Source organism: Tenrec ecaudatus, chromosome 10, assembly GCF_050624435.1.
Source record: "Tenrec ecaudatus isolate mTenEca1 chromosome 10, mTenEca1.hap1, whole genome shotgun sequence".
Taxonomy (NCBI): domain Eukaryota; kingdom Metazoa; phylum Chordata; class Mammalia; order Afrosoricida; family Tenrecidae; genus Tenrec; species Tenrec ecaudatus.
In genome coordinates, this window is record NC_134539.1 from 103,494,676 (window position 1) to 103,522,310 (window position 27,635).

At 50.4% G+C, this 27,635-nt stretch overlaps 1 protein-coding gene across 1 annotated transcript in view; it reads left to right on the forward strand.

Moving 5' to 3' along the window:
* Positions 1-599: 599 nt before the first annotated feature.
* Positions 600-27,635, forward strand: part of LOC142459476 (heparan sulfate glucosamine 3-O-sulfotransferase 3B1) — a 50,964-nt gene continuing 23,928 nt past the window's right edge. Inside the window, exon 1 of the mRNA XM_075561086.1 lies at positions 600-1,581. Within this exon, the coding sequence (XP_075417201.1) occupies positions 1,043-1,581 (539 nt within the window). The 5' untranslated portion in view covers positions 600-1,042. The remainder of the gene's footprint in view (positions 1,582-27,635) is intronic.

The window sequence follows — 27,635 nt, forward strand, 5'->3', positions numbered from 1 at the left end:
CCTAAACATGATTTCTTCTTAAAATTCTTAAACTGCTTCCGGTCTCGCAAGGGCTCTCAAAAAATCTCAGCTCGTGCTGGGCGGGTATTTGGACTGCTTGCAACTGGGGCCTGGATCTCCCTCCCCCAACCCTCTCTCCACTCCGAGAAAGACACACACACACACACACACACACACACGTCACAAGCCCGCCCGGGGAACATCTGGAAGGGGGACTTGCATCCTGACATCTGGGCGCTACAGCGGGCTGACTCCTGGAGAGCGAGCGCGGAAACGCTAGCTGGTGAAGGAGCGCGCCACTCCTCGGCTTCGAACGCCTCCCGGCGCTCAGTCACTCACACCAGCATCCTTCCTACTGTCACCAGCCTCTTGGCTCCGCCCTCCTGATCCCGCCCTTTGTCCTACAGCCAATAGAACTTCCCTACTGCTCTCCCCCGCCCCTAACCCTTTCCACACCCCCACGTCCCGGGGAGCGATTGGTTGCTGTACCCAGGACGAAGCGTCCGTATTTGCATGGCGTTCGGGTTTCCTGGTAGGTGGAGCGAGCCGTCACTCGGGAAAGCCGGGCCCGCCCACCTCACCTCAGTTCGGGGCTCCCTTCCTGCGCAGTTCTTCTCCGCAGCCTCCGTGGGGTAGAGCCGGGGCTGCTCTCAACGCTCCGGGCTCAGGGCTGCGAGGAGGCAGCCCCGGCGAGCGGCCCTGCGTACCGCCCGGAGTGGCCAGGGTGCGGGAGCGCAGCCTTCTCTTGGAGCGCCCAGGACCAGCCGCTGGGCCAGCAGTTGCCGCCGCCCGACTTTCCTTTCCAGTTGCGGCTCCTCGCCCGGCAACATGTCAAGAGCCATCGCTGCCACAGCTGCCGCCGCCACCTGGAGAAGAGCAGCAGCAGCAGCAGCGGCAGCGGCCGCGGCCGCAGGCGCGCGGGGGCAATAAGCACAGCTGCCAGGGCGTCCCGCGGTCCAGGGAACCTTTTCCACGGTCACTGCTCCAGCTGGCCCCGCGCCATGTGCTGAGCCATGCCCCTCGCCGCGCCCGCGGGCTGCGCATGGGGCAGCGCCTGAGCGGCGGCCGGTCCTGCCTCGATGTCCCCGGCCGGCTCCTGCCACAGCCGCCGCCGCCCCCGCCGCCGGTGAGAAGGAAACTCGCGCTGCTGTTCGCCATGCTCTGCGTCTGGCTCTACATGTTCCTGTACTCGTGCGCCAGCTCGTGCGCCGCCGCGCCGGGGCTGCTGCTGCTCGGCTCCGGGTCCCGCGCAGCCCAGACCGCAGCTCCGGACAGGACGCTCCCCAGGCTGTCGTTCAGGGCGCCTCCCGCCACCCCGCTGGATGTGGCCAAAGAAACGGCCGAGGGCGCCACGAGCCTGGAGGAGCAGAGTCCCGAGGCGCCAGACTCGCTCAGCCCCATCTCCAGCTTCTTCAGCGGGTCCGGGAGCAAGCAGCTGCCCCAGGCCATCATCATCGGCGTGAAGAAGGGCGGCACCAGGGCGCTGCTGGAGTTCCTGCGCGTGCACCCCGACGTGCGCGCCGTGGGCGCCGAGCCCCACTTCTTCGACCGCAGCTACGACAAGGGCCTCGCCTGGTACCGGTGAGTTCCCCCACCCTGGGCAGAGTCGCCAGCAGCCATCTGGCACCGCTCAGTCCTTTCCCCTCGCGGCAGAGAGGGGGGAGACGTGGCTTGTCTTGGAGAAGTGACAGGGGTACCATTTCGGGCCACCGAGGTTGGGGAGGGGCTGGGACGACCGCCTAGCGCGGTCCCCCGAGCAATCCTGGGTGCCCAGGGTCAGCGCTCTGCACCGTCCTGAAACTTCTCACGCAGTGCGGGCGGCGCACGACGGAGCCCTAGCGTTCGTCCACTGACCTCGCCGCAAAGAAGCGGGGCCGCGGCAGGGACCGAGCTCAAGAAGGCGACCACTGACCTTGACCGTGCCTCTTCCCAAGCAGTCGAATGTTGCGCTTCTTTTATTTTCCCTCTGGGATCTTGGGGCTTGGGGAAGAGTGAGCTGCACCCTGTAGCCCCAGTTTGCTCCAAAGACACACTTCTAGGACAGCTTTTGTTCCCTATTTGGGAACACGGTCGGAAAGACGGTGGGAGGATTTTAACTTTTGAATTTATTTTTCAAATGTCTGTCCTAAGCGTAGCTGGAACCTGAAGCGAGGCGGGACCCGCGTTGCTCCGGCACAGGGAGGGCTCGGCGGAGGAGCGGGGCGGGCGGCGGCGGCTCGGGCTGGCAGCGCGCGGCGCGTGGAGCTGTGCTGGTCCCTGTTGGGCAGAGGCGCGCATTGCAGCTGCGGCCAGCGGCGCCCAGCTCGGAAGACTTCGCAGCGCCCGGGGTGAGGCTCGCTGCTTCGCGCCCCCGAGCCCCGGCAGCGACGCGTGTCGGCGCGTCCTTTTGCACGTTTAGAGAACATTTGGGACCCGGGGATTGAGAAATGCCCGTCGTCGTTCCGGGTTGCAGCTTCTGTAAACTCTTCTCGCGTCGGGTCGAAGGTGCAGTTCCAAAGGGACAGCGGCCCCAGGGTCATAATCACGACCCTTGCTCTCCGCCTCCTGCAGTTACTTAACGTCTTTCGGGTGAGATGAGGTGTTGAACTGATCCCGGGCCCCAACCCCCCCCCCACCCCATTAGTCCAAAGAGGATCTCTTTGGGAAACAAAAGGGGAGGAGAAGGGAGCCGAACCACCCTCCCTGCCCCACCCACCTTTTGCGCACGGCAAGGATGAAAGAGGCCCGAAGTTGAAAATGTGAGCCCGGCCAGGCGAAGTAAAACCGCGCCGCGCTCCTGCCTCCCCTTCAGCTTTAATGTTGTGTGGTGGTTCTTGTTGTTATCAGGAATTAGCCTAACGTGGCCCCGGGTAGCCAGCCCGGGCAGTTACCGTTCCCGGGCCGCGGACGGACGTCGGGAGGGTGAGGGTAGGGCTTCCTAGTGAGGCGTCGGGATTCACTTGTGGGCGCTGGCCACTCGCTGGGCCCCTGGCGCCACAGTGCTCCTCCGAGCCGGGGACCTCAGGCGGGGGATGGAAATGCGCTTGTGCCGGTCAGGTGCGGACCCACCCGGGCCGCCTCTGGGGTGGTGGCTTCCTTTACTTCCCTCCTCCTCCCGTTGGGGTGATGGTTTCGGAGCTGGAACCGGCGCCCTTGCAGGTAGAGCCGGCCAGGGCCCAAAGCACCTGGATTTTCTGAGATCAGACACAGGGTTGGGAGGAGCTGGCAGGAAAATCACTGATCCTTTAATAGCAGGCCGTTCTAGAAGCCCCTGGAGCAGGCTGTGGAAATCCCCACCGGAAGATTAATGCTGTCTCTTCTGCCGCTGCTTTCCACCTGCCACGCTTCTTTTGATTGGCTAAAAAAATGCCGACTAAAGAAAGAAATCGCCCAGGAAATCCTCTCCGCGGACCTGCCGCGGGGAGGGCAGTCCCAGAGCCCCAGGTGACCCGCTCTCGTGGACTGCAGGCCTGGGGGCCTCAGGAGGTGGCGGGAGTTTCATCATCACACATCCCCCCAACCTCCCCGCCTTCCCCAACCAATCTCCCAAATGGGCGGGCAAGCCTGCCAGGGCGCCAAGACCAGGACCCCTGGAGGACCCCGGCAGCCCAGCTGCAAAAGGCGGCAGTTTACGCACTACTCGGCTTTCCGCCCGGGCGGCCCCATCGGGGCCAGGCGTGGCTGCTGGGCTAGTGGTGGATGTTCTGGGGGAAAGAATAACTTATAATTTAACTAACATGTTAAATTAACATTAAAAAATAGTTCAAACTAGTCTGATGTCCTGGCACCTATGCGGACACTTCACAGGCGGCCGTTTGGACTGCATCCGGACCTTGCCAGAGATGACACTCCTAGCTCAGCTAGACCACACCGCCGAAGTCCGCCCCGCGAGCTCCAGAGCTCCGGGCGCCAGCCGGGCGTGCTGGCCGCCTGGCCAAGCCCTGCTGCCCTCCAGAGGTGTGCGTGGTAGTGCCTCGTTCTGTCCCTGCACACCGTGGCGAGAGAAGAGATGAATAATCATTAATCCGAGAGAAGTGCAGTCAGAAATGTCCTTCAACAATTTAAGGGGGGAAAAAGAGCTATGAGTGATGGGAGACTAGGACCAAATCCCCAGGGGTGGATGGTGGAGTTCTCCGGGCAGCATTGGAATCTTGTTTGAGAATGGGGCTTGGCCAGTGACTGCCAGAAAGGCTGGACTGCAGTCCTGTAGTAGGAGTAGTGGCGACAATTTGCATGAAGCTTCGGAATTTAATTGTACTCCCCTCCACTGGCACTTCCAGACTGCAGTCTAACTGCTGGAGGGGGTTTTGTTGAGGTGAGCCTGGGAAGGCGGACGTTTCTGCCGTGCTAACGGGCTGCAAAAAAACCAAATGTACTCGTACGTATGCACTGTCCTTCTGCCTTGAACCCGGAGTTTGTTTTCGTTTGGAATTAAGAGTTGCATTTTCCGTTCATTATCCAGCTAGTGCTTTCATGGGGCCAACCAAATTTAGCAGGTGTTGATGACCCCTTGGAGCCGAGCAGCGGGACACTCTGGTGAAAGTGGCCTTTATGGCTGCTCTTTCGTGTGGAGAAATTTGGGACCGGGGTGAAGAGGAACTGACCCTGTTCATTTAGGCTGTGAACGTAGTTTTAAACTTTGGCGTAACATAACTTTATATATATATATATCTTTTCTCATATAGATGAGAAATGGATTATGTGTTTTAATACATATATACTTTAATAAGCTTATATTACTCCTCGGTAGCGGTATGTTTCACATTAACACATTTTCTTGAATTTTAATGCCTCAGTTTGGGAATTAAGCTACAACTATTTTTCTGATTATAATGATAATTATTGTTTTCCAAATACAGGAGTAGGCGTGACACTACTCCTATTAGTTTCCCTTGCCATTTTGTCTGTACAAGGTTATCTGACACTTCAGTGCTGTGGCCATGTTCAAGAGAGAGAGAGAGAGAGAGAGAGAGAGAGAGAGAAAGAGAGAGAGAGGTAATAAGGAGGTGGCTATGGAGTGTTTTCCCTAAGTGCCAGTCACTGTTTAAAGTTTTACGGGATTAACAAGTTTAATCCTCATTACAGCCCTGTGAAGTAGGTACTTTAAACCCCAGGAAACACAGGCCCAGAGAGGTTAAGTAACTTGCCCAAGAGCCACAGTGAGGAAGTAGCAAGCTTATTCACCAACCCAAGCAGATCCACTGGTGTGCCAAGATGTCGGCTAGTCATATGGGAGGATTTCAAAACTGAGTTTGCTTTAAAAGATTGGGACAGGTTTCTGTAGACCTCAACATACAGTGTCCCCTTTGTTAGTCACTTTGAAGGCGTATCAGTGCCAGCACTGGCTCCTCAATCCAGAGATGGCTCATAAGTAGGGGGAAGATAATTACATCATTGTGGCAGGTTGATTTCTCTGCATGGGACAATGAGTATCAAAGGAGTCGTTAAAATGACACAAGATAGCCCTCACGTATAAAGGCTGCGAAAACAGAGTGAGGAGGGTCTCTGCTAAGGAGTAAATTTAATTTCTTCCATTTGCCCCTTGTAAGGCTGGGAGATGTGGGAGGAGAAAAGGTTAAGTGACATGATTCAAGACTTTTTACAAAGAATTTTTACATAAAAATCCCACAGTGCTCAGATAAGACTGAATACGTAACTGTGGCTATTACCTGGAAGACATTTCAACAAACACTTTAGGATTGCATTCTCAAACCCAGTCACTTCAGAAATCCCTCTCGAACATGAATACCTGCAAAGAGCAAATTTCCCTATGCTTCCCAAATTTAACCAACCCTGGAAAGATGATTCCCTCTCAACCCCCACCCCCCTTGTCCTCATCTATTTCTAAAAACCTGGTGGCAAAGACTATTTGTGTCTTCATCCAGGGAAATTTAAGATAAAATCTGATCGGGGCCAATCCCCTTTGAAATAATCACACACAGTCCTGGAGTTTAAACCTAGTATGCAACACACTCACTTCCCAGCTGCTGGGTGAAGATGAAAAATCGACATCTATATGCAACAATTTGAAACAAACCATCATGGTCCAAAGCTGTCAAGATTTATTAGCAAGACAGTGTAGCATGTGTTGAACTCTGTTTTTAATTAGGCACCTAAATTAGACCATAAAATGGTTGATTAATCTTTTACAAGTTGAAGGGAAAATATAACATAAATTAACCTAATCATAAGTGTTTTCCCAGATGCTCTGAGTTAATAAAGTAGTCAATATTTAATAGCATCCTATTTGTTTTAGATAAATAAAATGTGGAATTAAATTACACTTATTATCTACCAAATGATATATTGAACAAGTCTGAAAAATCGGGTGGTAGCCCAAGTCTTAAAAAGTATACTTATTAAAAGAGAATACTAGAATTAGGAATTAAATGTTGTTTGAGGAAAGGTTTTGTTTCTATTTTATAAATGGATTTTAAATTTTCATTTGGGTTTGAAATATGTATATATGTATATGAGACTTTGCAAAATGAATGTCACAGAACCTCATTTGAAACATGTATGTTGATTTATTGACCTTTTGTTTGAAGGGCACTGTAGGACAAGGTTTTCTGATGATGACCCTTTATATACCATATTTTATATAGAACTAAAAGTGCACCAGGAATTAAACAACAACAACAACAACAAAACTCCTCACAACAACCAGAAATCAAATAATGTTATGAATTCTGGAGGTGGCATTCATTTAAAGTTCTTAGACTGAAAGACGTGACTAAAACTACTTGCTCACTCCTTTCTATGTTAAACAAGAATACTTTCTGTTCTCACTCTATGAACATGGAAATTAAGGTGATTGACAGAAACACAAAATGTCCACTCTACAGGCCGAGCATAATGAGCATTTCTTCCTTTCTTTTTCTTGCTGTGAATAGAGTTAGTTTCCAAATAGGGCGCTACCTCCTTCAACAGTCGGTGATTTCGGACAGTAAGTGAAATTTCCCTCCTGGCTGTTGGGAGAGTCAGCAATCCCAGCACAATGAATTCTCCAGGTCTGTGGCATATTTTTGAGGATAATGACTACAATATGCTGCCTACCTCTAATGAAAACATCCACCATGACGGAAAGAAATGCGACACGGATATCTTTGGGAAGGCATCGTATCAGTAGAGCATGGAACCTTTTTCTTTTCCTCCCAAATAAAATCAAGTAAAGACTGATGTTAGTGCATGCTGAGTTTTGAATTTCTGAGTTTTCAAACCAAGGAGTATTATTGAGGGCAGGATGGGAGGAGTTGAGGCTGCACACAGCAATTACAATTCCTTAATGACATGATAATCAATAATCTTCATTGCAGCCAACAGGCCGTGTGTTAAAATATTTCTAATGCTAAAAAAACCATCACTAATTTAAAAAATAAGAGTGGTATTGATTTACCTTTTATTATAACTATATCTTAAATTCATACTTTATATATTTCTCTGGACTTGAGGAATATCTCAAAAGTAGCCTAAGTTGCTAGGTCATTAGACATTTTAACCATTTTCTCTTGAATGAAATATATTTAATAGTATATTTAATAGTACTGCCATCTTTGCCTCTCAAGTAGCGCTGTTTTAAAGTTTTGAGCAAATGTCTGTGGAAATGAGGAGGACTTCTGGAGAGAACTTTATATTATTTTCCTATGTGAAAAAAAGTTCTCTCTATATAGAGTCTATCTATATACATAGAGACATATTACTATGTATTCATGGTGATTTTAAAAAGAAATATTTTCTATAGGGCACATAATTTTGGGAATGAAACATTTTTCTAGTAAGTACGATAAATACACAGACAGCCGCTGTTTCACACTCGGTTCAATATATTTCAGCCGAGGCTGGGCCATTTCTTAGCGAAGAGGTCAGTGTTTTTTAAATACCTCGGGTTCTGAACGGTCCCGTGTGCAACTTGGGGCGTGAGATTCTTTACAGAATCCTTGTATCTCCCACGATTTTGCCCCATACTTCTTAATGCGGTTACACTTGCCCAGAAACCCATAAAATGCTGAAAGATGGTTCTGGGCAATATGAGGGCTTGGGGAGGGAAGCAAGTGGTGAGTGACGAAACGCTGGGGAAAGAAGTGAGAAGCAGCAGATTTTGCACGCACAGTCTGGATTTAAGGAATCCGGGGGAAGGAAAGCGCCCCCGCCCCTTCCAGGTCTGGTGACAGAAGAGTCCAACATGGCCCCAGACTGGACCCTGAGGTTGCCACGTGTCCGCTCCTTCTTAGAAGCTAGAGGAGCTCGCGTAGCTGTCCTAGTTCAGGCACGGTGACCGGAGGCGCTGCCAATTGCAGAGAAAATGGCTCCGGGGCTGGCCGGCATCGGGGATCAGTCACCATGGCCCTTGTGTCGCGTGGGATCATGCATCTGGTCCGAGGACCGCTGAGCCCTGGAGACAGATGGCAAGGCTTCCTCGGGGCGGGGGCGAGGCTGCCTCCGTCGGCCGGCAGCCACCATGTGACCAGCCCGCGCCCACGCCCCGCGGCCGGGCCTCACCTGTTGGGTTGCGCCTGGCCCCGCGGCCCGCGCTCGCGGCAGTGGGCGGTCCCATCGGATGCCGTCCCAGTGCTGATTGGCGCGAGTGTTAGCCTGGCTACCAATGACGTGTCGTTTTGAGAATAGCCCCACCCATGGAGGCGGGCGGAGAGGGAGCGCGCCTGCGATCCCCACCCCCACGCGGCTGTCTGCGCCGCTTGGAATGGATTCAGTGCATCTGCGTTGGTTTGGAGCCGCCTTCCTTTCTGGAGCGGAATTTATCAGCTTCTCGACTGTGTTCCTTCCACTTAAAAAAAATTTAATCTTTCGGTCCTTTCCTCGTCATTGGAGTTCTCCACCCATGTTTCCCTACTTTGGATGGGAGCTTGGCTCTGGGCTCTGCTCTATGGATGTGGCTCTAGGCAACCAAGTTGGACTCTTTGGGAGCCCGGGGCCCGTTAGTCATTGACCCGAAAGAATGATTGCGGAGCACGGGACGGGACCTTATTTGGGTCGGGGAAAAAGGAGGGGCTTTGCTCTTCGGGTGGAACACATAATTCTCAGCTCCCTTCTAGGACAGAGTTTGCAAATTCTTTACTCACTGCCATCAAGTCAATTCTGACACATAGCTATCCTATGTGACAGAGTTGTAGAGCTGCCCCTTTGCTTTTGCAAATGGAGAGCAAATGTTTTGAGAATGATGAGGGCAACGAATGTATAGATGTGCTTTACACAATTGCTGTATGTATGGATTGTGCTAAGAGTTGTATGAGCCCCTAATAAAACGATTTTTAAAAAAGACTTGAAATCTTTATAGGAGTAGGCAGCCGAAGGTTGGAACTGCAGACTTCGTGGTTAGCAGCTCAATTCATAGCCCATCACGCCACCAGAGCCCCTTGCAAATTTAATAGACCACAAAAAGATAGCTCCACTTCTATCATTTCCCAAAGCCAGCCCTCTACCATTTAGCCCATTCGAACTAGTAAACGCTACAGGGTTTGTGAGACTCATTGTTTATGATAAAAAGTTGAATGGATAAAACAGAGGGCAGAGGAAGCAAAAAACCTCTCAAGCCCCTTTTTGATAACCTGGTCCCCGGGATTAAACCTTAGTGACCTGCCTCTGCCCCTCCCCAAACCACCCTCGAAACACGTAACAGGCGCTCCACTCTGGGCCCAGTGCACACTAAGATGCGTTCGGCCCACCCAAAAGCAGGGGAAGGGAATGGCCTTGGACCACCTCTAGGCTGCCTCTTCTGCCTGTCCTGCTGCCTCAGGGTGGGCGGGGAGGGATGATGCACTGCGGAGCATCCTCACCACCTCTTCTGCGGTGAAAGGTGTAGTCAAGCCTGCTGCACCCCCTCTCACCTTACCAAGACTTTGAGACTGTGTTGTGGCGCAGCACGAGACCGCCTTTTATTTTCACCCCTGGAGGTGCTGGCAGAGGAATGGTGTTAAAGGGCGCATTCCTCCCCCGATGCTGCCCAGATGCTGAAGAGGTGAAGAAATGCAGAATCTGGTCCTTATCTCCGTTAAGGTGCAGGCTCCCCGGGGGAGGACTTGCTGAATAAACAATTAGAGAACAATTATTCTGGAGACTCCTGGTGCCCTTATACACACCCCACCCCCAACCCCATCACGCCTGCCGCCCCTCCCCCGCCTTCCTGACCTGAAAGTTCGCACCTGGTGACAGCCCCGCCTTTTGCTGATCTGTGGAGTTAGTCTCTGGTGCCCTCCTGTCTGATTATTCCAGCATCTCTGGGCCCTTAACATATGCTAGTGCTGCCAGTTAGTACAGTTACACAAAGAAGTGAACATCCCGCTCCCTTCCAGCTTTGACACATGGCCCATATGGGTGAGCAGGAGTGAGTGTGTGTGTGTGTGTGGGGGGCGGGACAAAAGGCGGGGTGTCTAGATAGTAAGGACCCTAGAGAGTCAGAAAACTCCTCAGTGAGTTGACATACTTAGTGGAGGAAGTGAAAATCCTTTTCCATAGTCTGTTTGACCCAGCCAAACCTATTAGAGCTCAGTTGATTCTAACACATCAACGACCCTTTGTAGTGGTAGTGTAGGGTTATGAGGCTGCACATCTTTAGGAGAGCAGAAGCCTCGTCTTTCTGTGGGGTTTGAATGGCTGATCTTGCTGTGAGCAGTTGGCCTAGAAATCCTCCATGCCATGGAGCTCCAGGTAAACAGAGAGCGAAATAAACCGAACCCTAGACTCACTGCCACTGAGTTGATTCCGACTCATAGTAGTAGCCCGACTGGACAGGGTGGAACTAACCGCCCCTTTGAGTTCCCAAGACCGCAACTCTTCACAAGAGTAGAAAGCCTTGTTTTCCTCCCGCAGAGCAGCTGGTGGTTTTGAACTGACCTTGCAGTTAGCACCTCAATGCATAACCACTGTGCCGCACGCTTCTAAACCATGCTCACCTGTGAGAGGGATTTTTTTTCATGAAAGCTTTGATGTTTTATATATGTATATTTCATTCATCCAATAAAGATGTTTGATGACTGACAGCCCCAGGGTGGTACAAACATTGAATGCACAGGCTGATGATCTACTTCTGAGACCACTGAAAATCCCAGGGAGTGGCCAGGAGTTCCAGTGGACTTCCTGGGAACCTTTGTTGCCCAAGACACTGAGAAACTATGCCAGACACCAACTGGTCCTTTAGGGGCCTGTGGGCTCAAGCAATGTAAGCACTGTTTTGGTTTGCTTTTCTTTTTAATCATTGTTCTATTGAATCACGGATAAGTCTCAGAACTATTTTACAAGCAAGAAGTATAGCTTTTACATTTTCCTTTTCGGGGGCTTTCCAAAGAAAGTGGTCAAGATAAGGGAAAGAAGGTCAGTCTGGTGTATGTAACGGTGGTGGTGGTGGAGGTGGTGGTGGAGGTGGTGGTGGTGGTGGAGGTGGTGGTGGAGGTGGTGGTGGTGGTGGAGGTGGTGGTGGAGGTGGTGGTGGTGGTGGAGGTGGTGGTGGAGGTGGTGGTGGTGGAGGTGGTGGGGGTGGTGGAGGTGGTGGTGGTGGTGGAGGTGGTGGTGGTGGTGGAGGTGGTGGTGGAGGTGGTGGTGGTGGTGGAGGTGGTGGTGGAGGTGGTGGTGGTGGAGGTGGTGGTGGTGGAGGTGGTGGTGGTGGAGGTGGTGGGGGTGGTGGAGGTGGTGGTGGTGGTGGAGGTGGTGGTGGTGGTGGAGGTGGTGGTGGAGGTGGTGGTGGAGGTGGTGGTGGTGGTGGAGGTGGTGGTGGTGGTGGAGGTGGTGGTGGAGGTGGTGGTGGTGGAGGTGGTGGGGGTGGTGGTGGTGGTGGGGGTGGGGGTGGGGGTGGTGGTGGGGGTGGGGGTGGAGGTGGTGGTGGTGTGTGTGTGTCTGTGTAGTCTTAGCATTGCTAGGTGCTTTGGATTGAATTAAATATATTATAATTCATAACTTCTATGCTTATGGTTTTCAGGAGCCTTGGTCGTGAGCTCTCGGTTAAGGATTAGACTGCTAAAACGCAAGGTTGATGGTTCAAACCCACTGGCCACCCCCCAGGAGACAGATGAAGTTGTTTGCTCCAGGAAAGATTTAGAGCCTCAGAAATCTTCTAGGGTGGCCACGAGTTGGAATCGACATTGCAGTGGTGGGTTTTGTGCTCATTGAAAGTGGGTGGTGGTTGCTATGTGAATAAATTCAGGTTAGTGTTGGGTGTGTTTTATTCTGAGAAAGAAAGGAGATAAAAAAAGGGAAACAAGGAAAACACGAGGAAGAGAGATGCTAAGACCTAAGGAGATCTCCAGGGAACCGTGTTCTTTTCCTGTGTGGTTTCCCTCCGTTTGCAGGGCGGGTGGAATGGAAGCTCACATAGGCTGCAGCCGAAGGCCACTGAGCTTGATCTGTAGGTGGCTCAGACTCTTGAAGCCACAGAAGAGAACGCTCCCCCCCCCCCCAGATTCCTTCATGATTTGGAGGTTCCATGTGTAGTTGATATGAAGTTCTTTCTTGACCAGGTTAAGTCAACCCTTCTGTTGATGCCTCCTTGAAAAGATGCACTTTTCCATGCAAAAGTATCCCAAGGCTATTTTTCCCTCTTTATCTGTCACCATACCTATATTTCTTTCCAGCCCTGCCAGCCCCATCTCTGATGCTTGAGCTGCTCCATTCTTCATCCTGTCACCCAGCAACCAACACCGTCCCCTTATGCTTTTTACCCTGGCTCCACATCCAGATCTGTGCCTCCACCGCCCTGCTGCCTGAAGCTTCCCCCATTCCCATCATCCCCCTGCCTCCTGTTTCTTTAAGTGGCCTACCAGCACTGGGCCACTTGGAGTCTTAGTTCTCAGGGTCAAGTCCCACTCAGATCCTGTGGCCCCTGCTGTGTAACTTGTTACCTTAACCACTGTTGTCCTCATCTGTGGAGACGCCTACTTTGTGTTGTTCTCAGCAGCTCTTCAAGAGAAAGTCTTCCTGTACAACACACTGGCTCGCCTTGAGTTGGTTCCCTTCCTTCACATAGAACTTGGCACTTACTCTGTGCAACTGGCCAGCCCTGCTAATCACCGCCCTTCCCCATGCCAAGACCTGCCTTGTGAATTGGACTTTCTGGATTGTCCCCTCACCCAGGTAATGAAACTTGGCATGGGAGAAGCTGTAGAGAGAGTGTGACATCGATATGAATGCTGTTTATGGTTGCAGCCTGCCTTGCCGTTGGCCCCACTCATGTGACCCCCTTATAATGGAACTAAAGGTTGGAGGACAACAGTTGTAGATTAGATTGTTGGCTTACTTTTGGGGGAAAAACCTGATTCTCAGAAGTGGGACTTCCTTCTGTCATCTACGGGTTTGAACAGCTGACCTTGTGATTAGCAGCTTAATAAGTAATCCACCACACCTCCAGGGCTCTTTTCTCATTACATACATAGGTTGCAATTTGTTTCATCTAGCCTTGATTTGGAGAAACATTGAGGTCATCAGTCATTTTGACCTATTAAACTCAGGGCTGTGGTTTATCTGAAGTACCATTTTTTTTAAAGTGTGAATACTAGAAAAGCAAATTCAGATCTGAAATTCCAAACTGACCTCAGAGTTGTACAATCACCTGCCCTAAGTAGTAGATTGCTAGCATTTTTAATTTATCTTTGATAGCAGTTTGGATTGGCTATCCTGGTCAACGTGTATCTCATGGCTAATTTCCTTCAGCTTCTGCTGAGGCCCCTGGTGGGCGGAAACCCTCTGGAGGACTGAGGAGGTGGTCTGTGAGTTGCCGTGGAGTGGCTTCTACCATGCCGGGACCCCGTGTGTGGCAAGTAGAACTGCACCATGGGGTTCGCGAGGCTGCAGTCTTCACGCAAGCACTTCTTCAGGGCTAACTTCACAGGGGCCGCTGGATGGGTTTGAGTCACCAACCTTTCTGCAAGTAATTGGGCATTTACACAAGGTCTGTTCATCTATAACCTATCCAGATGACAAGAAAGCCTCATGGAGCAGTTCTACTATGGAGCACGAGGGGCTCATCTGGGTCAGAATCAACCTGAAGGCATAGGGTTTTTGCATTTTGGTTTCTGTTGTGGTCTAACTAAGGAGCTCTGGTGGCATAGTGGTTATGCACTGGGATGCTAATTGCCAGGTCAGCAGTTTGAAACCACTAGCTTACCCACAGGATAAAGATGAGACTTTCTACTCCTGTTAAGATTTACCATCTCAGAAACCCTGTCTGATAGGCAGCTGTGGATCAGAACTGACTCCATGGTAGGGAGTTTGGTTTGGCGGTTGAATTTGTATTCATATGATTATTGTGCATTTGTGTTTTCTTGTGAACTGAATTTTCATGATTGGTCTTTTTGATCTGCAAGGGTGCTTTCTATATGGAGGATACGAATCCTTTTTCTATGAATTAAAGATGTGATTTTTTTCCTCTCCATTATGGCTTGTCAGTCCATAATTTTTTCACAGAAAGGAATGTGTTTTTCTGTCTAGTATTCTTTTCCTTGATAGGTTTTAACCTTTTCTGCCCTGCTTAAAAAATGCCTTCCTACTGCTGAAGACAAATTGGGTGGGTGCATAAGCAAATGTGGTTAAGAAAGCTAATGGGGCCCAGCTATCAAAAGATATAGCGTCTGGGGTCTTAAAGGCTTGAAGGCAAACAAGTGGACTAGCTTGTTCTAGCTGAGAAGCAACAAAGCCAACATGGAAGCACACCAGCCTGTGTGACCACAAGGTATTGATAGGATCAGGTATCAGACATCAAAGAACAAAAAAATCGTATTATTGTGAATGAGGGGCAATGTGGAGTGGGGACCCAAACCCATCTGTAGACAACTGGATATCCCCTTACAGAAGGGTCATGGGGAGGAGACGAGCCAGTCAGGGTGCAGTGTAGCAACGATAAAACATACAACTTTCCTCTAGTTCCTAAATGCTTCCTCCCCTTCACAATCCCTACTACCACCACTCTCATGATCCCAATTCTACCTTACAAATCTGGCTAGGCCAGAGCGTGTACACTAGTACAGTTAGGAACTGGAAACACAGGGAATCCAGGACAGATAAACCCTTCAGGACCAGTGGTGAGAGTGGCGATACCGGGAGGGTGCAGGGAAGGTGGGATAGATAGGGGGAACCGATTACAATGACTAACATATAACCGCCTCCCTGGGGGACGGGCAACAGAAAGTGGGTCAAGGGAGACATCGGACAGTGTAAGATGTGACAAAATAATAATTTATAAATTATCAAGGGTTCATGAGGGAGGGGGCAAAAATGAGGGGCATATATACCAAGGTCTCAAGTAGAAAGCAAATGTTTTGAGAATGATGATGGCAACAAAGGTACAAATGTGCTTGACACAGTGGATGTATGTATGGATAATGATAGGAGGTGTACGAGCCCCCAATAAAATGATTTAAAAAATGCTTTCCTGTTAGAGTATCGAATTCGTCAGATATATATTCCTCTAGTTACTGTTACTAGTTTTTCACAGATATACACTTTAAAATCTACATCTGTTCTGGATTTCCTTTGCTTTAGCAATATTTTCCTTTTTGAAGTCCGTGATTATCTTAGTTTTGTTTCTCACCACCAACCACAGTCTGTCATCTCGTCATCCATATAAGGAGTCCTGGTGGTGCCGTTAGGCTGCTACGCACAAGGTCTGTGGTTCAAACCCACGAGCTGCTCCAACGGAGAGAGATGAGGCTGCCTGCTTCCTTAAAGACTTAGTCTCAGAGAACCTAAGGCAGCGGTTCGCAACCTTCCTCATGCTGAGACCCTTTAATGCAGTCCCTCATGCGGTGGTGATCCCCCAACCATAACATTATTTTCGTTGCTACTTCATACCTGTCATTTTGCTACGGTTATGAATCGGGCCACCCCTGCGAAAGGCTTGTTCGACCCCCAAAGGTGTCGAGACCCACAGGTTGAGGACCGCTGCCCTAAGGAGTGATTCTAGGTTGAGTCCTGATTTTATTCTCTGTCCGTATCACTGCTTCAGTTTGGGAGTCAGCCCCATGGGGTAGGGGGGGGCTTGACAACCACCCTTGTCACCCCCATCTTCCTTTTCCTCTCAGCTTTTTTCTTTTCTCAGTTTCTCACAGCTTTGTGTTGCTGTTACTCAAGAGAGTGCTTTGCTTTGCTTTTGTACTTTATCAGGCTACAAACACTATTGTCCTTGAAAATATACCCAGACCGGTTCCGTTTCTCCACGTACATCTCAGTGATACTGAGCACGTCCTTCAAGCTGTGTGGTCATTCTCATCCTCGCTTTCTGAAAGGCCCCTTCCTCATCAGCAACAGCTCACCCCCCCGCTGAGTTTCCTGTTTCATAAAAGTACAGTGTTCAAGGCAGACGTTCTTAATTAAGCTAAATGATGGCTTTGCTTTAAGAAGACTTCAAGGGGGGTATTTTTGATTTCAGGTTTAAAGATTATCTCAGGACAATTGCTGGGGAGGGGGTTCATTCCGTTTCCATGGCTCCAGAAATCTGACTACCATGACAGTTTGAAATTCTGCTCCACATTCTCTCCCTTTTGATAAGGATTCTTCAACCGAAATTTGATCAACGTGTCTTTTTAAAAAACCCCAAAACACTTGATTTTTTTTAATGGAAAGTGGAGTAGTCATTGAATTCCTCCCCACATTACCTCTTCTTCCTAGACTTCATGCACACCCATCCCCACATTTCATTTGTCCACAAGTGAGATGTGTTTACCATTAGCCCGTGTGTGCCTTCCTATTAGTCTTGATATCTCTTCTCTCTCTCCGATGACATGCTCAGTTTTTGTTTCCCTTCAGACCTATTTCTTTGCTGGACAGGAGTCCAGTCCGTTCTCCACTTCTGGCAGGCTTTCACCTAGAACACCTTTACTTGATACAGGTGGCTTTTCCCTTGCTCCCCTGCACCTGGCTCAGAAGTCAGGCTGCGAGAGCAGAGTCTCGAATTCCACGGGGCTCAGTTGCTATCTAGGATCTCCTCTCTTGGCTTATGAGACTCACCTCTCTGAAGAAAGCCTGATACTTCCAGTCTCATCTTTCAGCTTTCTGACCCTGCTCCGCTCGCTCAGCGCTCTGCCCGTTGGTTTCTCAGAAGTGCTTGCCTTCCGATGTCGAAGCGGGAGGAAAGCAGAGTGGATGTAACCTCCTCCTGGCCGTCTCACAGCCTGAGAGGGTAAGGACTAGCAGACCGACTTTTCTAGGTCCAAAGGCCCCAGGCCACACAGGACAGCTGCCGTGGACTCGATTGCGTTCCCGGGCACCCCGGTGAATCGGAATAAAGCTGTGCTCCATAGGAGTTTCCGTGACGATGCTTCACATGTCGATCACCCGGCCTTTCTGGTGAGGCCCGTCTCTACTCTGACTCAAGTGGGACAACCTTTCAGCTGAGCATGCTCACCACAGGGAGCACTCAGGGAATGCAGACCACAAACGAGCTTGGTTCATGCTGTTTCCCCTCTTTTTTTTAAATTAAAAAAAGATACATCGATAAGAATCAACACAATCGTCACCTTCGAAGTACTCGTCATCCAGCTCCAACAGTTGAGACTCACAGCCAAGCGGTGCTCTTCCTCATTTGCCTCTTTCCCACATAATTTGAAGGGAAGCCCAGTCACTTCACTACGTCATCCAAATACCTGGCTTAGGGGCGGCTCTTCTTCCCCTGTGCTAGGAACGCTTTACAAGAATCGAAAGCCCCGGTCTTTCTCCCACACAGCTGCGAGTGATTTTGAACTGCTGACCTTGGCAGCCCAGCTTCTAACCATGACACCTCCAGGGCTCCTGTTGGTCACAATTTAATTCATGTGCTGCAGGCAAGCACACCTATCAGATGGTGCTTGTAGCCTGCACTGTCACAAAGGCGCTCACCTGGGTAACAGACACCAAGATTAATAAACAGTGGTTCAAGGCTCCCTGGTTACTACTTCTTGTCACTCTCCCTGCCCAAAGGATGACCATTACGCTCCCATGCACACATTAATTTACCTGTCTTTGAAATTAATCAACTTGCAATCAAGTAGATAATACCCATAAGGTTTTAAAAAACATGTCCATTCATTGCCAATATTTACAGCTGTAGAGAGTCCAAATTAAAAACAAAATACCCCATAGATTTAAAAAATCATTTTACTGGGTGCTCATACAAGTCATCACAAACCATCCATCCATCCACTGTGTCAAGCACATTTGTACATTTGTTGGCCTCACCATTCTCAAAATATTTGCTCTTCACTTAAGCCCCTGGCATCAGCTCCTCATTCCCCCCTCTCTCCCTGCTCCCCCTCCCTCCTGAACCCTTGATGATTTATAAATTATTATTTTGTCATATCTAGCCCTGTCGGATGTCTCCCTTCGCCCACTCTTCTGTTGTCCGTCCCCCAGGGAGGAGGTCACATGTAGATCCTTGTTACCCTTTTAAGACCATACATGACATGCCTTTCCCCTGGCAACCACAGCACTTGGCTGGCGCTAGAGAGCAGCCGCACCCTGACAAGGAGGGTCTATGCTCTCCACTTGCCAACCCTGACTGTCCTCTCTGCAGCTTCCTTCACTGACTCCCTGACTAGTCTGTTGGTGGCAGAACCCTGGTGGAGTAGTGCGCTATGAGTTGGGCTGCTAACTGCAAGGTCAACCGTTTGAAGCCACGAATCCCCCCTAGTAGGGAGAAACAGGAGGTGCTCTATTCCTGTGAAGTTAGTCTCAGGAACCCACAGAGGCCGTTCCATTCTGCCCCCATAGGGTCGCGCTGAGTCAGAATTGAGTGGGGGGCAGTGAGTTTGAGCCATGCAGCATGAGACTCATCCCGTACGCTTCCTGCCCCCCAAGTTACCACACCCACGCTGGCACAGTCGAGTCCATGGAGCATGGCCCTGGATGTCGTGGCAAGGCGACATGAGTTATTCAGACAAACAACAGTCCGTTGACATCAAGTTGATTCAGTTGCTCAGCAGCCCCGTGCATGTCAGAGCTCATGCTCCGTGGAGCTTTCCAGGGCAGTGATCTTTCAGGACGAATCACAAGACCTTTCTTCTGAGGTGCCTCTGGGTGGATTCAAACCACCCTTTTAGTTGGTAGCTGAGCACTTCACTGTACTCCCGGGCTCTCTGTAAGTTCCCTGTCGTTGTTACAAGTTGCCTTGAGTGATCGTGACGCTCGGTGACCCCACGTGGGCAGTGTTGAGCTGCTCCGGAGGGCCGCTGTGACCGGCTGCAGGTACATCGCCAGGCCTGTCTTGTCTTCCAAGGGCTTGCTCTCTTCCTGGGGAATGAGTTGCAGGGAAGTTGCACGCCTCTTTTTGAGAAGCAATCTCAAGGTTTTCTACCAAAAGGTGAATAGGTGTAGTGTCATAGACAATAGGTTTCTTTTCATCGTACTATGATGAAAATCCCTGTGGAGTGCTTTAAAATAATAAGAATTTAAAAAACCATCCTAGCACTCAGTGAAGAACCATCTTCCTACTCGACACCTACCACTAAGAGCCTGAGCCTCAGCGATCCCTGGACCCAGGTCCCTGGATGGCAACAACAGCCCAGCAGCTGCACGGAAGCAAAGCCTGGTGATCTGGTTCCCTTAAGATTATAGTCAAAAAACGCTAGGGGCCAGTGGTCCTGCATGGCACGGGGGCCACTGTGAGTTAGAAAGGACTCCAAGGTGGTAGGACCTTGAGTTGTCTGTTTTGGGCGCTCTTCTGTATGTCAGCTGGGCCCATGTTAGCAACGCTGGCAATGGTGTCACCTAAGTATTGGACTGCTCACCACCAGGTCACCAGTCCAAACTCACCAGCTGCCCCTTGGGAGAAAGATGAAGCTGTCTGCTCCCAGAGAGCCTCAGAACCCCCTGTCAGGTCTTTGTCAGACTAGACTGGACAGCAGTGGGTTTGGTGTGATCGACTCGCCGTGTTACAGTTCTTGATGAGTTTGACTCTTTCCCTGCTGCTGTACCCCCAAGAAACAGGCCACCCTTTCCTCTCTTGAAAGACAGACGCCACACTTCCCGCAAACGTAATGTGTCCGCAGCCCGCTCCAGGGACTGGCTGCTGCTGCAGAAAACACAGAGGAGTGGCAGTCACCCGGGGACCCTGCTTGGAGGGCTGCTGAGGCCAGGGGAAGACAGGCTTGCTGCTTAGAGCTTCAAGTCAGGTCTTGCTTCCAGCGGCTTTGGTAGAGCTCCCACTTGCTGTTATTCACTAAGCAGGCTAATTGCAGGTTCGGCTTTCCGCCTTATGTCTGTTTTCAAAGGCTGGAGTGCATTCTCTCAGGTGTTTACAGAGCCGAATGAGGGCGCTGGAAAAAGGGGAAGTGTTTCCCCACGCCTCGCAGCGCCTCGTCACAGCCCTGTGGCCTGTGCACGCTGTAGCACCATCACGCAGTGGCCCCAACTGGTGAGACGTTTTCAGGAATCACTGGAGCACCCCATGGCAGCACGGGCAGCCTGGAGCTGGAACCAGCGGCCATCATTTTTACAACACAGTCTGTTTTCTCTCTTGGCTGCCTGGGGCCAGGGGGCCGGCTTCAACAGGTCCTATGGACGCAGAGCACCGGAAACTTCCCGATGTGGTGTCACTGGGGAAGTGGGGGAAAGAGACCTTTTAACTTGGGGAGATGGGGATTGATTTACACGTGTTAACAAAACTCAGGTTACATGAGATTCTGACTTGCCCCCCGCCTCAAACACTACACAGGCCAGACCAATCCTCCTGATATACTTACCGCAGATAGGCGCCTGTATTTGGAGAACACCTCACACCTGTTCAGGCTGCCCGCTTCCCCCCTGCCCTGAACCCCTGCGCAGGGAGGAGCTGTTTTAGGCAGGGCATCGCCTGTGGTCTGCGAGGGACAATTTCACTCCCCTCCACCCCACCCCCCACCCCCCAGCACAGGATCCTTGATGGCAGGTACTCAGACTGACTTTCATTCTTATCACACTTCCCTCCCTCTAACGTTACGGCTCTTTTAAAGGGATACCGAATACTCACCTTCTCTTTCAAGCAACAACAAGGCGGCTTTCCTGCATGCGCAGTGAGCACAGCACCAGCAGCGAGAGCCGGCACTGGCGTCCTCGGGACGAGAGGGTCTAGGCAAATTGGTACATAGGTAGGTACATATGTCTACGTAGGTGAGAGCAGATAGACCTATTTTTTTAAGATAACAATAAATCTGCCATCAAGCTGAGTGATGTAGAGAGTGTAGCGCACGGCTAACTGCAAGGTCCACAGGTGGAAACCGTGGTGTCAGAAACCTATGGGGGCAGTTCTCTGCCCTACAGGGTCACTCTGAGTTGGAACCAACTTGATGGCAGTGAATGTGTGCCACTGAGTTGATTCAAACTTGCCACTGCTGTTCGGTGTCATTGAGTTGGTTACAACAGAACAAGCCACCGCCCAGGCCTGGGCTGCCCTCACAAATGTTGCTGCCTTGAGCCCACTGTCGTAGCCAGGTGCCAATCCTTCTTGTTGAGGGTTGTCTTTTTACACGCATGGTATCCTTTCCAGGACCTGGTCTTTCCTAGTACCATGTCCAAAGTACATGAGAGTAGCAAACCCCAGTTTCTGAGACTATAAATCTTAACCTCATCTTTCTCCACGCAGAAGAGGGTGGGTTTGAATTGCCGACTTTTAGCTTACCAGCCAATGCCTAACCCACAGTGACAACACACTGGAATTCCTAGAAGTATCTGTAGCAAAACTCAAAATCAAACCTGCTGCCATCAAGTTAATTTTGACTCATAGCAACCCCTTTAGGCTCCTGATTCAAACCTTAGGTAGGTTTAAATACAAATCACGTGGGTGCAAGGACATATATTCATTGAAGACACAAATACAGATACTCCTGAGACATAACCAGACACCTTCCAATATTGGCTTAAGGGGTTGAAGGCTTAGAACTACAATGCCACGGGAAAACTCCAAAAATTGGCATAGACCACAATGTGCATCCTAGTAAAGCAGGTAGCTTTTAGGGTCTTAAAAGCCTGGGAACAGCCAAGGCATAATAATAGTTCTCTGCTCACCAGGAGCAAAACAGTAAGCAGGGAACCAAAGAGGCAGCAAAGAAACAAGGCTGCACAAGCCACAATCTCATCTACCCTGCGACCTGAGGAACTAGATGGTGCCCAGACCATTTTGACTGGGGTCAAAATAATAGGTGTCAGATAAAATGGGATTAACTCAAATTCCTGAGGGAGGGAGAGGGAGAGAACTAGCAAGGCTGCACACAGAAATAAAGGTCCTTCCAGAAAGATTGGTGCCTATTTAACATCCACCAGTATGAGGCTAAAGTGGCCAACAATTACTCAAAGCCCAGACGATCAGCTATGAGGACCAGCAGACCAGACTCTGGAGAGGGACCAACCCAGACACAATGCCAGAGAAAGGTTCACACTTGTCATGATGGGAACCTAGCTTGTGTGAACTTCCACCCAACGCTCAGTAGAATACATTTGTTTAAAAGTAACATCACACCCCAAAAGAAAAAGAAATTTTATTTTAAAAGACAGTAACAAGGCAGCCAGTCTATGATGGCAACATTCAGATGGCACAGCTGCTAACTTCAACAGTTCAAACCCAGCAGCCGCGCCCTGGGAGGAAGATGAGGTGGTGTGCACCCTGGAAGACGGGCAGACTCACTCAGAAACCCAAAGGAGCAGTTCTCCTCTGGCTTGGGGAGCCACTGTGTGTGTCGGAGTCAACTCGTCGGCTTCGTGCTGGCAGCCAGGCATTCATCCCCCTGGCAGCTTTTGAACACTCCCTGTGGGCTGAGCTGGGAGCCAGGCACTTGGGAAATAAGATGGTGAAGCCATTGGCAGAGCCCCCAAGGAGGGCACTGTGTTGGTGGTGGCCTGTACTGGGAGATGATAGAGCCCCAAGGGAGAAGTGCTGTGGGAGCCAAACAGAACCTGGGCTGTGGAGGGGGCACTAGAAGGTGGCAAGCAGCAGGCTGGGCTGCAGGTAGAGAAGCACCCTCCAGCATTTTCCAGCTGCGGTTGGTTTGTCAGCTACATTCTAGCTTAGACTGGGAGCTGTTCTGTGGGCATTACACTGTCCTTTGGATTCTCGTAACTCAGTGGAGCGCTGGAGAGCCTAGGCATTCTTCTTCCAGAGGAAGCCAGCCCTAGGGAAGTCACTGGGGATCGCATCCCTTCGAAAACCAGCAGTGTGGACTGTGAGCAGTGCCAGAAGCACGTGGGTCACAGAGAACTCTTTCTATTTGAATGTCCGCTCAGCTTTCCTCTCGATTTGATTAATGGAATGAACATCTACCTGTGCTAGCCTCTGGGGAACGTTATTTAGTGTTGCTCTTACTGCATTTTTGGTTCAGTGATCACACGCTTGATTCCTAGCCGATGCACCTGCTGTGTACCCAGCCACCCATCTATCCGTGGAGGCACTGGTGTTGTTATGATGCCGAACATGTCCCAGTAGAGCTTCCAGATTAAAATGGACTAGGAAAAAGGGCCTGGTGATCTCCTTTCAAACAGGCCCCCCAAACCCAAATCAAATGCTGTGGATCATCCTGGTGCAGTCCATAAGCCATTGTGAGGATGCTGTAGGGTAGGAAAGGTAGGTCTATTTTACATGTTGCCAAAGGCTGACTTAACAGTAGCTGATAACAGTTTGCTCACAGTGAGCCCTTTCACACCTTGCCTTCTGTCAGGGAGATGGACACACACACATGGGCACAAGTCAGAAAAACAAAATGTGCGACAGTCTTAAAGAAAAGTAAACCTGAGTAGAAGGCTTTGGAAGGAAAGTGAAGCCAGAAGAGGGTCCCTCTGAAGGGAAGGGTGGGGAGGGTGGTTCAGGGAGGCCTTTAAAAAGAGACCGGAATAAAGAGACTATCTGGACTCGGGCACAGGGCAGGAAGATGTCTCTGTGCCAAGAGCCTGGTGACCAGACTGAAGCCCAACCTAAGGCATGGCTAACGGAGTAGGCAGGCAGGTGGGGCCTTTCCTGAGGATGCAGACTGTCCTCAGTGTGAAGCAGGGTTTAGACCCAGTTCTTTCCAGGTGAGTCATGGCCAATGCAGTGAGACTGGGACAGACCCGGATTTGTAAAGTGTGGGTGCACCAGAACAAAAGCTGACATGGAGAAACCTATGGGCCAAGATCCTGCGAGAGATGCCATCTCCCTCTCAGAAAACAAAGGCAGTGCACCCACTGCATAGCAACCAAATCTCTTGACAAGTAGAGTGGCAAACAATGGTGCCCGGCTCAAAGGTGGCAGTGGGCTGCACTCCTTTGAGTTTGTGATGCTTTCCACAGCCCTGGCAGTGACCCGGTCCTTAAAGGGCTCGCTGTGCCTCTTCTGCATGGCCTATCCTGGGGCGTGGACGCCTAAGTTTTTCCTGTTCTGGCTCTCATTCTTCTGTATTCACATTTTACACATTTGAGTCCCGTTTTGTTGCATTGACCATGGCTGGACTAGTTCGAGCCAGTCCAAAGCCCTGGTGTGAAGGAATGCCAGTGGGGAGGGACAGGCCTGGCCTACTTGATAGGACACTGACTCATTATAGAGCACAAAACCAGAAGCAGGGATATGAGGTGGTTCAATACAAAACGACACGATCCATACAAACAACAAAGTATATACAAGAGATAGAAATATTGCCTCGGACGGAGTGATTCAATCTGGGAGGACCTTTCTTGGCAAGGCTTCCGAGATGATATGATGCTTGAGCAATGTTTTGACGGATGAATAGGAGTTTTCCTGTAAACCAAAGAGCATCCAGATGATCAATGTCCATGAGTGGACCTTAACACAATGACTTCAAAGGGTACAGTCAGCACAATTTATCCCGCACCTCCCTCTTTCTCCCTCAAAGCTGCACCTCACCAAGCATTTGAACTGGGAGTGAGATTTACAACTTGCCGTTGATGGGTGCGCTAAACAGAAAATGTTTCTGCCGGTGCTCAGAAAAAGATGCCACCCAGGAAAAAAACCAACATAACATAAAACCAAACAAACCCGGCAAATCTTGGAGGCCTGCTCAGGATGTGTTCCGGGATCCACGTCCTCTAAGCTGGGTGCTTTCTGTTTGTCTGGATGGAGTCTTTCATTAGAGCAAAGCCATGTAATTAGAAATTCCACTCAGCTCTTCGGACCTACACCAGGAGCAGCCCTGCGGACGCAGGGTTTCAGCGTTCTTAAAAGCCGAGCAGGGCCTGGCTGCCTGTGCCAAATGCCAACCCAGCAATTACGCGGTGGCTTTGCAGGCACACACCTGTTCTGAAGGTGCAATCAGTGCCTGCTGCCCTTCTTACTGGAGTTTATTCCATTGGCAAGGAGGTGGGTGGGGTGGAGGAGGGGAGTTCAATGTGTTTACTTTCTCTCGCTCCCCTTGACTCTCTGCATCCCTCCACCCTCTTCTCCTTTCTACTCTGAATCCTGTCTGGTGCCTTTGTCTCCAGGCAGGTTTCTGACCTTTTTAATCCTGTCCTCCAGTCCTCGGTGATGGGGCAAATGGTTAACAGGCTTGTCCGTCGCTACCCTAAAGGTTGGCAGTTGGCATCTGGCCTGAGATGGCTCGGAAGAAAGGCCTGGTGATTGACTTCCCAAAAGCCAGCGTGGAAACCCCTCTCGCCCAGGTCACCATTCTACTCTGGCACTTGTGGGGGTCAGTGCTGAGTTTGCCTGCCTGCCACTTTAGCAGGGGCAGCACGGGTGCCCCGGGTTTTCACCTAACCTTCATTTGTTGTTTCTCAAAAGAGAAATTGCCAAGGAGGGGCCCGCTTGGGGCAAGCCAGCAGGCGGATGTTGTTGAGAGAGCATGTGGCGCTGGGCTTTTTTGGTTTGTGTTTTGTTTTGTTTCCAGGATGGCTCACCAGACATCTCCCACTCTGCATGCCTGGTTTATAGCTAGGCTAATTTAATTTCCCGCAGAGAGGCTACTCCCCGTGTGATGGTAATCTCAAACAGTTAATGAGCTAGAGGAGGAGGCAGCCGATTGGATTGATCCTTGCTCTTCGGCTCAGTGGCTTAACAGTTCTAATTTATTAACCTGTTTGTTTCGTGGTGTGAGAGGCTTGTTCAGCCTGGCACGGCCTCATGTCTCTCCCCTTCTGGAAGGATGGAATGGGCTGTGGCTTCTGGCCTGCGGACGCCGAGAAGCCTTGGGATTTTCTTCTGCACACCTTGTCTGTTTAAAGGAGTTCTCAACCTTCCTAATGCTGTGTGACCCTTTCACACAGTTCTTCATGGGGTGGTGACCCCCAACCATAACATTATTTGCATTGCTACTTCATAACTGTCATTTTGCTACTGTTGTAAATCAGGCGACCCCATGAAAGGGTTGTTCGACCCCCAAAGGGTTTAGGACCCATAGGTCGAGAGCCGCTGGTTTACGGGGAATTGGCTAGCAGAGGTGATAACTGGAGCACATCTCTCTGGCTCCTAGCAGCTGGTGAGATTCCCCTTCTTTCCTTCATCCCAGCTGGCTCGAGTCATCAGGCGCGCCTTTGTGGCGAGCAGTGGCGAGCACTTCAGCTCGGTCCCGTGTATCCCGGGGCCAGTGTTCCCTTCCTACACAGAACGCTGACAGGCATGGTGAAAAAGCGAGAGCGGACACCAGCAGGATGGGATAGGAATTGTGTCAGAGGAAGAAAGGCGATGGATTGGAGAGGCTGATCGGATGGTTTGCTATTTTGTGATCCATGCTCTTAGTTGGGATGAGTGGAAAATGAACCAAAAGAAAGGCACAAGACAGAAGTACAAGACACCCACTTTTAAACACACACACACACACACGGTACCCCCCTTGGGTGCTAGAGTAGAAATACACTCCCCCTGGGTTTTCAAGACTGATGTTTCAGATGTGGGTTGCTGAGTTGCCAGGCCATTTTCTGAGGTGCTCCTGGGTAGCTCTGACCCACTAACCTCTTGGTCAGTTGCTAGGTATATAACCATTTGCACCACTCGGGTATATATGTATATACACACCTGATTTCTGATCTCGGGCCACCAAGCCTCACCTCTCAGTCTCCTTCTCCCCGGAACTTTGAAATGGAGGAGACTGGGCCTTTGCTCGAGGGCTGTTCCCATGAGCTCATGGGTGTCTCCTCCTTTGTTCTAAACACTATCATTTGGAAGAGGCACTGTCACAGCCAAGGTGGAGAGAGAACCATCCCGTGACAAAAGGAAGCCAGTTTGCTCTTTTCTGTCACCTGTTTGTCAGTTTGGCCTTCTGGAGTGGCTGCTGTGTTGCTGTAATGCTGGAAGTTAGGCGACCAGCATTTCCAATACCAGCATGATGGACTAGATCTTCCAGACCAAGACAGACTAAAGGGAAAGCCTGGAGGTTTGCTTCTGAAAACTAGCCAATTAGAGCCCTGTGAACCACAACATTATGCTGTCTGAGATGATGCTGGCAGATGAGTCAGCCCCTAGGTTGGAAGGCACTTATGACCTCAACAGTGGATTTGGACACTCAAGTGATGGTGAAGATGGCATGGGACAGTCAACATTTCGTTATGGGACGCATAGGGTCACTCAGAAAGAGCTACCACCAACATTTATTATCTCCCTGAGGCAGACTTGCTTTCTGTGGTATGAACTTTGGGTTTTACTATGGACAGTTCTTGGGTGTCTTTAGGAGCCCTGGTGGCGTAGTGGTCATATGTTGGAGTGCTCATCACAAGGTCAACAGTTTGAAACCCCCAGCCACTCAGAGGGAATAAGATGAGGCTTTCTAACTCAGTAAAGAGCTGCAGGCTCAGAA